Source organism: Mizuhopecten yessoensis, unplaced genomic scaffold, assembly GCF_002113885.1.
Source record: "Mizuhopecten yessoensis strain PY_sf001 unplaced genomic scaffold, ASM211388v2 scaffold10523, whole genome shotgun sequence".
Taxonomy (NCBI): Eukaryota; Metazoa; Mollusca; class Bivalvia; order Pectinida; family Pectinidae; genus Mizuhopecten; species Mizuhopecten yessoensis.
In genome coordinates, this window is record NW_018408589.1 from 67674 (window position 1) to 81384 (window position 13711).

At 36.5% G+C, this 13711-nt stretch overlaps 2 protein-coding genes across 3 annotated transcripts in view; one reads left to right on the forward strand and one right to left on the reverse strand.

The window, feature by feature from the left end:
- LOC110460928 (required for meiotic nuclear division protein 1 homolog) overlaps positions 1-4822 on the reverse strand; it is a 27040-nt gene extending 22218 nt beyond the window's left edge. Inside the window, exons 1-2 of the mRNA XM_021514151.1 lie at positions 4721-4822; positions 1775-2425 (exon numbers count right to left, since the gene is read on the reverse strand). Of these exons, the coding sequence (XP_021369826.1) occupies positions 1775-2401 (627 nt within the window). The 5' untranslated portion in view covers positions 2402-2425; positions 4721-4822. The remainder of the gene's footprint in view (positions 1-1774; positions 2426-4720) is intronic.
- Positions 4823-4914: 92 nt separating this feature from the next.
- The window catches only part of LOC110460926 (aspartate--tRNA ligase, mitochondrial-like), a 28792-nt gene continuing 19995 nt past the window's right edge, over positions 4915-13711 (forward strand). For both annotated transcript variants that reach the window (XM_021514149.1, XM_021514150.1), the window contains exons 1-6: positions 4915-5095; positions 7845-8119; positions 8562-8648; positions 10972-11076; positions 11900-12023; positions 13010-13056. In XM_021514149.1, coding sequence (XP_021369824.1) covers positions 4963-5095; positions 7845-8119; positions 8562-8648; positions 10972-11076; positions 11900-12023; positions 13010-13056 — 771 coding nt within the window. In that variant the 5' untranslated portion in view covers positions 4915-4962. The remainder of the gene's footprint in view (positions 5096-7844; positions 8120-8561; positions 8649-10971; positions 11077-11899; positions 12024-13009; positions 13057-13711) is intronic.

The window sequence follows — 13711 nt, forward strand, 5'->3', positions numbered from 1 at the left end:
TATGAAGAGTATTTGATTCTACCATATCTGGGTCTTGAGAAGAAGATTTTTGAAATTTTAGTCAATTTGACCCTTTTTGGCCCCGCCCCTCAGGCCCCTGGGGGCCTGGGACTAAACCGGCCAACATTTTGTTGACCTTTGTCCATGGAAGGTCCCTGCAAAATTTCATTGAAATTGGTTCAGTGGTTCTTGAGAAGAAGATTTTTGAAATTTTAGTCAATTTGACCCTTTTTGGCCCCGCCCCTCAGGCCCCTGGGGGCCGGGGACCAAACCGGCAACTATTTTAGTTGACCTTTGGCCATGGAAGGTTTCTGCAAAATTTCATTGAAATTGGTTCAGGGGTTTTGGAGAAGAAGGCGAAAATGTAAATTGTTTACGGACGCACGACGGACAAAAGGCGATCGCAATAGGTCACTTGAGACTTTGTCTCAGGTGACCTAAAAATCATGGTAAGGCAATGTAATTCAATCTCTTTGATTTGGAGATAGAATTACTATTTATATCTAAAGCTGAAAGGTGTGTTATAGTGATGGGCAATCGGTTTAAAATTCATAATCGATAAACGGTTTGTAATCGAAAGTCGTAAACCGATCGATGATCGATTGCATAATCGGTTTATAAATTTATGGGACTGAATACCCAAATAAAGTAAGAACACTACCATTACACCAATAGACTGAAGTTAACTATACACTAGTTTTATCAATCATATAATAATAATCAGAATACATTACTTTCAATAAATGTTTTATATTGAAAACTTTTTAACACTTTGATTTTAACGAAGAACACATTATATTGATTACGGAATTTGTAATCGATTATCAGAATTGGAAAGGACAAACCGACCGATTTCCGATTATAATTGATCATCAGCCCATCACTAGTGTGTAAGGACTTACAATTTTTCTACCTGACTATATATACCCATTGTTATATAACAGGGCTGGAGGAGGAGAAACCATAAATACTTTCAATGCGGTCTGAATTCGGGAAAATGAACACTTTCTATATATTTGCCATAAAACATACTTTCATTAATCTGTGATATTGTGTGCAATCAACTTATAAGTTTAAGTAGTGAAAGAGTGAAAGATACGGTATTCAGAAGTAAAGTTTAACAAAATACTCGGTGACAGAAAAATAAAACAAAAGATATTTTTAATGTAACAGGATAAGAAAGTAGCACTATAGCTATAGTAGTCCATTACTTGGAGACAAGCAGATTTAGACAAAGACCAGTCGCCTAACCCGACTCACATAAACTGGTCCTTTTGGAATGAAAATTATGCTAAAACAATATTGTTTGACTGATAGATGAAAAATACAAAGAATAATGATTTCCAAAAACTGTTGAAAATACAGAAACATTGCATGATAACTGTCAAAATTGCCTGTGAGTCACACCATAATTATACTGAATAATTATAAGATGTTTTTTATACTGTAGCTCCAAGTAGCCCTTTTTTCTCCCTTTTAATTGCTTGGGATGAAACCTTCTAGAAATCAACATAGACGAAGGACTAGTAAATAATCTATTCAACTATTCCTGTGCACTGCATACCAAGCCAAAAAGTGCATGTCTAACCTAGAGCTGTAACGATACATAATGGACAATAATCCATTTTTACATAATGATGTCACAACTTCTGAATCGCTATATAATTTAAATGGTGCACTACCTAAAATCTTTGACATAGAAGTATTGTGTCCCCTTACAAAACTGGACATGGAACTTGGTTTTTTATATCTAACAAATACTCATTTACCTTACCTGTCTAATGACCGGCTGCACTTTCTTCCTGATTGACTTCCGCGACTTGTCCCCTTTATAATCGGCATCCTTTGCAGCATCCATACCTTTCAAACTGGCCTTCTTCTTTTGATCTATTGTACTGGTACTAATGTGGCGACATAAAAACCATTCTGGTCCAGAATGCACGAGCAACCCTGACCTTGTTGGCATCCCACACTGCAATTGAATTCCCTGAAGAGTTCTTTGGTGGGACAGACCCTGACCTGTTTTGCCTTGGCCTCTTGTAAAACACTGTAGCTTACTTGCTGAATCACATAGTTTTTGTCGAGTGGACAAGTTCAAAGATCTGTTAAGTTTCCAAGGACATGAAATGATGTTTTCAAACACTTGTTTAAAATGTTCAAAATGGCTTCCATTTGGCCCAACACTTGGTACAGCTCTGTTTTTGCGAAGGTCGCTGTGACTTATATCATGTCCGCGCTTAACAATCACTGACCCATGTAACTCAGAACCATTTAGATTAGGTACGAATAAAGAATGGGCAAATCTTTCACAATTTTCAAATAAAGTCTGTGATGCGGCCCTATAATTTTGTCCCTTGATTCTGTATAGATGACATCGTAACCCCGACATTACAGAAGACATGATGTTATTTCTTCAATAAGTCATCTGGAAAAAAAAGTATCAACTAGAAATTGTCATGGTCATGTATAATTAATTTGACAGGCTTTTCACCTTAATTGAGCCTATGACCTACATGTATAAAGGCTGCATATTTTCAAAGTTAGAACTATTTATTTCCTGGCTTCCTAGAAGCAGATTGTGCAATATTTCTTGCTTTATTTGTGTGAAAATATAAAGCAAAGTATGGAGAATTCTGCAGAACTCCAAAATTGCACAAAAGTGAAATTGGTTTTTGCCTTCACTTTTGAAATGACATATAAAGTAGGTCAAGGAAATTAATTTGCACAAACTTTAGAGCCCTTCTTACAAGCATACTTACAGCCATAATCATCATCCTTGGCCTATTGGTTTTTCATTTAATTCGTAAGAAATGGTTTGAATATTTCTATATATTTTACCTCTATGACCTTGAAAGTGGGTCAATGTCATTCATTTGAACAAACTTGGTAGTCAATCACCCCAGCATATAAAGTATCAAATATCAAGACTCTAGATCATCTCGAATTTTATATGAATTTGTTTAAGTTTTTTAATACCCTGAAATAGCGCATATGAAATTTGAACTCCTAAATAATCCATAAGGTGACCTGGTGGTCAACTCAAACATTTCTTGCGAAAAATATGCACATTGATGTCCTCCACTTTATACCTAAAGCTTTAAAACAATTTTTCCAAATATTCTGGATTAAATAAATTTGAATTTTTAGAACATTTGACCTCTATGAATATGACCTTGAAAAAAGGTCAAAGTTATATTTATTCATTTTGATAACAATGCATCTCAATTTCAGCATATACAGTGTTTTGATACCTAGTTTTTGGTCATTTTGGGAAAATAAGACACTTTTTAGCTAGGGTTTGGTTTGGTTTAGTATTGTTTAACGTCCTATCAACAGCTATGGTAAATTAAGGACGACCTCCCCTGTGTACAAGATGAATGCGTGTAGTGTATGCGTGTGTTTTGGGAAGCTGCAATATGTTTGAGTTTGTCTCCTTGTAATAGCGCGGAACTGATGTCGACTTTATAGTGCTACCTCACTGAAACATACTGCCGAAGACACCCAGCAGGACACCTCACCTGGTCACATTATACTGACAACGGGTAAACCAGTCGTCTTACTCCTAAATTGCTTAGCGTTCAGCAGGAGTAAAAACTACCATTTCTACAGACTCTGGTATGTCCCTGCTAGGGGACAGAACCCAAGGCTTTCCTCACAGGTGTGAACGTTCAACTACAGGCCAAAAGTGAGGCATTGTCAAGGGAGACATTAGGAAGAAGAAAGTTGTTTAGAAAGAAGAGCAAAGATAAGATCCCAAATTTAGTCGCCTCTTATGATCATGCAATGGGGGCAGCAGGTACAATTCTTTCATAGAGGGTACATTATAAAATCGGTCATGTATTGTTTGAAATCAGCGCATTGAATCATAAAGTGTTTGACTGTAAATGGCTGATCACAGGCATGACAACAAGGTTGGTCTTCCCAATGCAAAAAATTGTAGCTATGTGTGCTGCAGGTTTGGCCTATGCGTAGTCGCGAGAGAACAACTTCCTCTCTGCAGTCTGCTCTACCTTTTGCACATGAACCTACATTAAGTTGAACTGAAAATAACTTCATCATTGTTTCTTTCTTCAGACCATTTACTTTGCCAATTTGTTTTAATAAAATTAGCTATTGAAGGTTTTAAAATCAGAATAAGGCAGCTTAATATCTTTCCCTGCCTTAGCAGCTCTATCTACTTTTTCATTTCCATTTACTCCGACATAGCCGGGAATCCAAGTCAAGATTATTTGACAAAACTAAGGGTCATGTTTATAATGGAATTATCGATTAATTTAACCCTAGATCGACTTCATCAGGATCTGACGCACAATGCATGACTACAGATGAAATGCAGTCAAAATCATCTGAGTGACTCAGTTATTTTCTACAGACAATTTTTAATTAGTAAATGGTATGAATTGTTTTCATTTCATTTCGCTGATGTCGAGTAATTGCCTACTGTACATCTGCTACCGAAAAACTGACAACATCAACAAATTTATGGCATACGCACAACAATGCACAAACTATATATAGAGCACAGAAACTGGACACGCACAGAAACTTGACCTTTGACGAAATTTGCTCCTCCACCCCCTACAGCCCTCTAGTATATATTATTAGTAGGCTATTGCCCATCAAAGCATACAATTGCATTTGATTCGATCTGTAGCCTTCTTGTAAAGATCCATTGAGTGCTGTGGCAATACAATCATGCAGCAATGACAGATTTTCTTACCGACAACACTTGTGTCATTTCTCAATTATTGCGTCAGTAGATGCATCTGAATGTCATTTTTCTCAGCACATGTTGTAAACCTTCTTAGGACCATGGTCAAAATAAAACTATTCCGAAAAGAGAAATTGGTCGGAACATTTCGGAACTTACCCTTGACTTACATGGAAATATTTCAAGCTCGATAACTACACCGATTTAATGGCCGCCCCTGGTAAAGCTGCCGGTGTGTTTCACGTGTGAATATGTCATTTTTGCATTCCTATCGACATTTATTCAGTGTACTTACCAGGCGTACTCGTAATTTTTCACACATTTCAACAAGATGTAAGGCATGGATTGAAACGAAACCGTCTCATGAGAAGATAGTTTTGAAGCGTAAGTACACAGGCTCCTGACAGTCATCACTTGTCATAACATATCGTCTAGTCATATGTTTCCGCGCGTTTTTGCTTAATGCACTTTTTATCTTGCTCAAAATGGTCCCATACCTGAAAAAACGTGATAAATTTCATTCATGAACCCGTCTATATTGTAGTATGACAAACGTACGAAAATGTCGTATGCAAATGAGGCCACATTTCCTCGCCGATTTTTTTCCATTTCCGAAGAGTCAAGGAGACATTCTTATCAATAAAGAGTGTTTTCAATGAAACGTTAACATTGTAATGCAATAAACTTCCAATTTTCACCAATTTTAAACAGAACAAAATGAGAAATAACTTACCATCAACCAAAACCGATATAAGACTGCAGAAAAAAAATACTAACAGATTCTATATTATAACTAAATAAATGAAATAAATAAATTTATAAAATTACATGAATTCGTTCAAGTTAATATATTGAATTCTCCATTAAAAACATGAAATTTTAAAATATTTGTTTTCCAAATTAATTTGACGATCAAAGATATTTTTTTATTCCAAACAAAGCTTTTGTTCTTGCAGGTCACTGTAGAGAATTTCTTTTTAGTGTATTCGAGTTATCTCTTTCTTTGAACACTAAATCAAAACAGACACACGGAAACATATGACGGCTACTTCCAACGGGAGAAATTTGTTAAAAATGGTTTGTTCTGATTTTTTTTTTAAATACTGTTTTATGTTGCTAGTTTTTTGTTTCCATTAGTAGATTGGTTACATGTTTATGACAGTCTCCGTAATTTCAACAGTTTTCTGCCGATATGAGTACGTAATCGCGGTTGCTTCTTAAGTGCGCGGAAACCGGTAACACGAGGATAGTACTAATATTAATACCCGACCGGGTATTAAATCGATCCCATGCCTTGTAATGGAGCAAGCCCGGTGTGAATCACCCTGGGGCGATTTTAGAATTAATTGACAGCACATTGGTCTGCATTCATAAATAGGGTTGTAGTATGAACTATTTCTTTTGGAAAGTTCGTCTCTCTTCCGATACCATATAGGTCAGACATCTAAATATGGGTGCCAAGACCCAATATGGAAATTGTAGTAAACATGGCGGCATCAGTAGTAATACTAATACTATATTTGGCCATGCAGGCCATAAATAGAAAGGATAATTGAGATAACGTCACGCGTGATCTGTCATGGTGTTTGTTTCTATTTTTTCCCGAAGACAGACTAAGTTAATTCTGTGAAAGAGTTTTTTTCATTGGTAATTAAATACGGATTTGTTTTTTCAACAATTATGCAATATTTTGATAGCATTATACTCATATGAGGCGTGAATTATATATAGTCTTACAGATTAGCACAATATATAAAAAAAAATCTCTCATCGTCAGAAAGCTACGTTATCGCAGCTAGTCATATACATTATAATTGTGTTTTTTTTTCAAATTTGGGTTAAAGTTACTGTTCACTATTACCTTTTCAACCAAAAATGGGGAATGCAATTTAATAATTTAATTTTGGAATATGTTGACCTACTTTGAGGTCATAAATATTTGCCAACAGCTCTAGCAAATCTGGCTATATACATGTTGGCAGATATGAATATCAATTTGACTATGAATGTTAACAAACACCCAGTTACTCGTCATTTTTTATCTGTTGCACATTTGTAAAAGATGTGCATTGATTAGGTTGCCTTACAACAAGCATCAGCTGTAGGGAATTTCCCTCTAGCGCAGCGGTAGATCATCGGGCTGGAGAGCCAAGGGTCGCAGGTTAAAGCCACTGCGGCGACACTATCTTCATCACTATTCCTTGTCTTACTACAAACGGTGTCATTGACCCTCCTTGTTTAAGGTAGGAAAACCCTTAGGGGGGGAGTCAAAGAACCTGGGTTGGTGTTTAAAAAAAGAGGGGAATAGTGTAAAAGATGTGCATTGCTGAGGTTGCCTTACAAGCGTCAGCTGTAGGGAATTTCCCTTTAGTTCAGCGGTAGAGCATCAGGCTGGAGAGCCAAGGGTCGCGGGTTCGAGCCCAAGCAACGGCACTTCCTTATCACTATTCCTTGTCCTTCTACACATTCATAACATTGTGGACCAAACAAGTGAGTTGCTGAAATCAAAGATTAGTGTCTTATTACACAACTTTAATTGAATTGGTAAAATTCCATTGTTGTTTAAATTTCCTTATTCCTTATTAATATCACACTATAGCATGTGTTTATTCCACATGGTGTAAATTGCCTTACCGAAGATAAGCATTCTGAAGATGCAGATTCAGGTCTCAGGTGTGATTTCGGAGAATATTTCCAGGTAGGAATGAAAACATGCATTGAAAGTTGTTCATGTGTGGAGAGGGAGAGAATCATTTGATGTTTTGGTACAGATATAGTTAGTTTCCATGTCTGACCATCAGATACAGAGGATAGCAGGAATCACTGGAAAACGTGTTATAAGATTATAATTTTTCTTTTTACCAACTCACATTTTTGTCCATCATTTTTTAATATGCACAAAGAAAATGCAACCACAGCTGACTTGTTTGTTTACATTTATCTTGTATAGATTAGTTAATATTTTACGATATACATGTATAGCCAAATCTGCCTATATAGCCAGGTTTGGTGGTGCCCCAGATGAATCGGAGGTGAACAATACAGGTCCTATGGGCCTCTTGTTTGGCACTACATGTATCATTGAGATTTGTTTGATTGAAAACATCTAAAAATTATTTTGCGGACCTTTCAGAATTCATCAAATGTATTGAAGAAACAAAATCCAACAGAAAGACATTCAGCACCTCCTGTACAACCTGTTCCACTGAAAATGCTGGTGATGGTCAGAAAACGTCAGAGAACCAACCAATAAGTTTTACTGACCGATCCCACTTGTGTGGATGCTTGACTACCGCAGATGTCGGTCAGTCTGTCAAGCTGTGTGGCTGGGTAGATCGTGTCTCAAAACTGTTCCTGAAGCTGTATGACTGGACGGGACGAGTGCAGATCACTGTTCCCCCAGACATGGTACTTAGTGTATTGTATTTAAACACTAAAAGTAATGGTTTGAATCGGTCCCATATTCAAAACTGAATATTGGACCTTCAGAATCGATTGATAATCAATGATCGTTTGAAATATGTGCCAAAATGAAGATTTGGTGACACTGGTTATACAGTTTGTAATTATGTTCAATTAATCAAAAATTCAAATGAAATACATGTATAAATGTTTATGAACAAAATTGTGTCTATACTAAAATGTTGGTTGGGAAAAAAAGTGTTTAAAAATTAATTTCACCTGTAGACGTGACCAGTGAAACCTGAAATACTTGTGTCAAAATTCTTGATTAAATAGTAATAATATGTAGTCCTATATTTAACTAAGCGATGATTTTGTTTGTTTGTTTATACCAATTAACAAGTTATCTACATTGTACATCCTACCTTTGTTGTCCTTGTTCTTTAAGGTGAAAATGGTGATGTCTCTGGATCGTGAAAGTGTTGTGGAAGTGAAGGGTATTGTGATGATGCGCCCTGACAGTCAAAAGAGAGCGGTGTGTATAATGCATTATCAAGGGCCTGTTCGTTTATTTGGAACAACCGGTTTGTCTGTTTTTATAAATGAAACATTTTCGGGTATAAATCCTGGCAGACCTGCAAATGTTTGTGCAGGCCTTGCGAGGCTTTGTCAAGGCTCGCCTGAAAGCAGCATTAGATTACTAGATCCAACCATATTTCATAAATGAACAACTCTGGTCCAACCAGTCCAACTGTTTGGATTGCGATAAATAAAAGCGGCCCAAGTGATCTACTTTAATCAAAACGAAGGGTAGATCACTAAGTTTGTCAGTGGAATAATAAATGCCAAGGAAATAAAGGGGGAAGGTGATTCATGTTTACCAGTGTGTTTATGACCAGGTAAAAGGGATCATTATCTTTTATCTGCTATTTATAGCTCTGTCAAGGGAGGTACAATTGTACAGTGCTTTGGGACAGACGGAAGGGGCAGATGTTGGCAAAACATCCATAGTATATACATGTATATATAAACTTTATTCATTTTACGGCATTTATGAAACAAGATTTTTCTACTTATATTAATTACTCATACTTGCCTGGATGGAACTGCACAGAAGATCTCAATATGGGGGCAAACCAGAGTACCCAGAGAAAATGTATGTGGTCGGGCAGGTGATAAAATACCTTTTCCCTTCTAATCATGGAGTCAAAACCCAGCTGTTTTGGTGAGAAAATAACAAGAAAATAAAGTGTCAACAAAACCATAATTCAAACTAAAAATTGATAAAACAAAGGAAAGATTTACATAGAAACCCTTGAAAAAGTACAAGGAGAATAAGACCAGGTGTTCCAGAAGGGCAAGCGTCTTCTGCTTCAGTGATGACCCCCACCCTGTAAATCTAGATAAAATCCATGTTCTATACATTGAGAACTCTGGTATTGACAAGACAACCACAAGGCACACTAATGAACATAATCAAAAACATCGACCTTCATATCAAACAAAGAAATAACATATTTCTCGGCGAGATCCTGATGGCGACCATAAGACTTGTCCTTAGTCTGCATCAACCTGCATTTTTGAAATCATTGTAAGTTTGTCCATCAGCAGTCGACATGCATCATGGAAGTCATGATATTCGAAGCAAGCTGTTGAGTACTGAATCATCTGTGACATGTAATAACTGTAGGTAGGGGAAGCAGGGATGTAACTGTCAAGAAAGGGAAAGTTCATCATCAGAAAGTCAAAATCATCCTCTTGACCACCCTACCTATATAAACATGTAGAAGTTGTACTTCAGTGCTTGACCTATACCCCTAGCTGCAACAGTAGATAATTGTTTTACCTGCATGATCTCCCCTTTTCTCATTAGACACATGTCTCTGTTTTAACTTTAAAAGACTAAACATTACTGCATAAAAATCTGTCCTATTTCCAAAAATATATTTCTCACAGTTGTAAATATATATTGTTTATAGATTCATAAAGCACAGCCAGTGAAATGTTCGTATGTGACCAGTACAATATGTACTCTGTTACTTACACCAGACAAATGACCAGTAAAGTGTTTGTACAGAAAGGTGTAAAATATGTAGGACACAATCTAATGGACAAGTTAGACGCACAGTAGTCTAGTGGTAGGACGCCGGGCTCGTGACCAAAGGATTCGTGACTATCCAGAAAGGGAAAGTTCTTTACTTTCTCTTTCAGGCTGTTGGCAGTGGGGAGGTGGAGATTCCTCTTTCAGAGATAAAAAGTTTTGAACACATCTCTGTGTTGTATTTTTGAGACATACTTTACTCTGCTTGTTCCAGTCTACTCAGCTGTGAATGAGTGCATGGTTGGGCAGTGCTAGAATTGTTGAATGCTAGCTGTGGGTGCCTTAATGGCAGCACCAGCTGTATGGTCCCCAGGGAGTTGAGAAAGATATTGGCTGGTTGCAAAGGCCCTATAACCACGGATAATAATTTGTGAACCGCTTTGAGACGACCTAGGAACTAGGTTGTGATAAAGCGGTATATAAGAAACTCAAATTATTACTATTATTTAGTCAGTTTGGCCATGCTATTACTAATTGCACACTGAATGAGTCCATGCAAATTTTCAAAATGTTTTTTGTGTTTTTGAAATACAAAATGTAGCTAGAGATTTTGTTTTGGATTTTTTTTTGTTATTTGATGATTAACTTGAATCTACATTTTGTTTCAGTTTTGAATTTAAATAGTTTTAAATACATGCTTTAAAATTAGTTGTGTTATCATATAATTAAACTGATCAGATTTTGAACATTGGGGCCCATGTCTTTAGTACCGACTGGGTGTGAAACCCATTGTTTTAATCTTTACTTTCTCCTTCAGGCTGTTGGCAGTGGGGAAGTTGAGATTCTTCCTTCAGAGATAAAAGTTTTGAACACATGCAACTCACTGATGCCATTCCACCCTACCTGCATCTCCTATCAGAAGGTACTTGTTTAGGTGTATACAATGGACTCCATTAAAGAGACATACCAGTATTCCTTATATGTTTCATTTCATTGTTCAGTATTTGTTATGATGATGGATGCAGGAAGTCCGGTTTTGTTTTGTTTTTATTGTTTCCAAAGTTTGATTATGCTCTACTCTTTTAAAACTCATTCATCCCTGAAATTTTATAATGAACTATTCCAACCTTTGAATTGGAAGAGTTCAAATGTGTTTTTAGGGGTTAATGAGTTAATATAATCATAATTCTATACAGATATATATGCATTTTGAAGCCTATTGATAGTTCACTGAACATGGAGAAACAAGTGAACGCTATTGCCAAATCCTGTTACTACCAGATCAGGAACATCGGCTGTATTCGGCAGTTTTTAACTGCAGATGCATGCAAGATTTTGGTGCATTCACTTGTTCAACAGGGTCTTTTGAACGAATTTTAATCATAAATACTGATATTTTGCCTGTAGCTTTATTTTAGATCACTTTTAAGGTTATAAGTGTGAGTTTTATACCAGGTGAGCGATGCAGGCCCATTGGGCCTCTTGTTAAATATTTGTTGAGGAATACAGTGACATCACACAAGCAATTCCAAAGTTATTTTGAATTTCAATTCAAACTTGGTACAAATGTCAAGTATAAGAATACCTCGAACAAATTTATTTTTCAGGAACTAAAGGTGAAAGGTCAAGGTTACTGTTATTACAATGGTACATACATTTACTTACTTGAGTAGGGGTGATTTCGCTGGGTAGGAAAGTCAAGAATCGACAAACAGTTCAGTTTTGACATCTCATTCTACATTTAGGTGACCTCGGACGTCAGAATGGAACATCGTTATCTAGACATCCGTAGTGTTCAGATGCAGAGAATTCTACGTCTCCGTTCATCATTTATCATGAAAGCTCGAGAGTTCCTATGTAACAATCACGGTGAGTTGTTTCTACGTAAAGTAATAATAGGTGAAAGTCTACATCTGCTTGTTGCGTATAAACATTTGTGAAACTGATAAATGTTTTGTCTGAATTTCACAATGTTTCCCTATACATGTGTACAAAGTTTGATTCACCAAGCCAGTTACTTTATTGTCATAAAGTCTTCATAATTTGTTGAACCTTGAACTTAAGTTTGATTCACCAAGCCGAGTCACTTTGTCATAAAGTCTTCATAATGAGTTGAACCCTGAACTTAAGTTTGATTCACCAAGCCGGGTCACTTTGTCATAAAGTCTTCATAGTGAGTTGAACCCTGAACTTAAGTTTGATTCACCAAGCTGGTCACTTTGTCATAAGGTGTTCATAATGAGTTAAACCCGGAACTTAAGTTTGATTCACCAAGCCGGTCACTTTGTCATAAAGTCTTCATAGTGAGTTGAACCCTGAACTTAAGTTTGATTCACCAAGCTGGTCACTTTGTCATAAACTTGATTATTGATTTTTTTCATATTCAGGACATAAATTGATGTGAACTAAAACAGATTTTGTTCAATAATGTCAAACAGCAAAATATGCTGAAACCCTTCATTCCACCATTATGGTTACCAGGTTAGTGAAACCCCCTGCCCCACCCTAAATTTTTATTATTCATATATATAGCACAACACATTGAAGAAAACTAAAAGAAAATTAATGAAAAAAAGTTGGTCAGAAAAGAATTGATGGTAGCCTTCATTTCACCATGGGGCATTCTTATGACCATAATGGTGAAATGGACCGCAGTTCATTTCACCATAGGCTTCATATTACCTTACTACACTGGTAATTCTTGCAAATCGAAACAAAATGTTTCTTTATTTACTTGAATAAAAAATACAAGGCACACCACAAGAGAAGATTGACTTAGCATTTGATCAATATTGACCAATCATCCCTTTTCCTTATTCAGTAAGTTCTTTTGAAGTAATATCTTTGTGTTACAGGTTTTGTTGATGTGGAGACACCCACCCTTTTTAGAAAAACACCAGGGGTAAGTTGAAGAAAAAACACCTGGTGGGGATTTGAAAAATACACCTGAAGTAAGTTAAAAATCACCTGGGGGGGATCTGAAGTAAGTTAAAAATCACCTGGGGAAAAATTGAGAACTACAGAAATGAATTTTTTTAGAACTTTTCACACAAATATTCCAATTTTGAGAGTATTTTAACCACTCAAAGCAATAATTTGATTTATAGCAGCCAGGTAATAGAAATTTAACACATGTGCTGATTTGTTTAGTTTTCATCGTGGTTATTGGAGATAGACATGAGATAGACATGTCGAATATCCAGGCCTACCAGTTTTTAACAAATTTGGCGAGGGAAAGTACATTATTCTGCTCATTTATGCATAAGTAGTATCCATTTCACTTCATAAACACGGGGTAAATAGCATTTCATCTAGAGGTTTTTTTCTCATTTTTAGAGGTGCGGCGTCCGTACGGCGTCAACTTTTTAGGTCACCTGAGACAAAGTCTCAAGTGACCTATTGCGATCGCCTTTTGTCCGTCATCGTCCGTCGTCCGTCGTTCGTCGTCCGTCGTCCGTCTGTAAACAATTTACATTTTCGACTTCTTCTCCAAAACCTCTGAACCAATTTCAATGAAATTTTGCAGGGACCTTCCATGGACAAAGGTCAACAAAAAT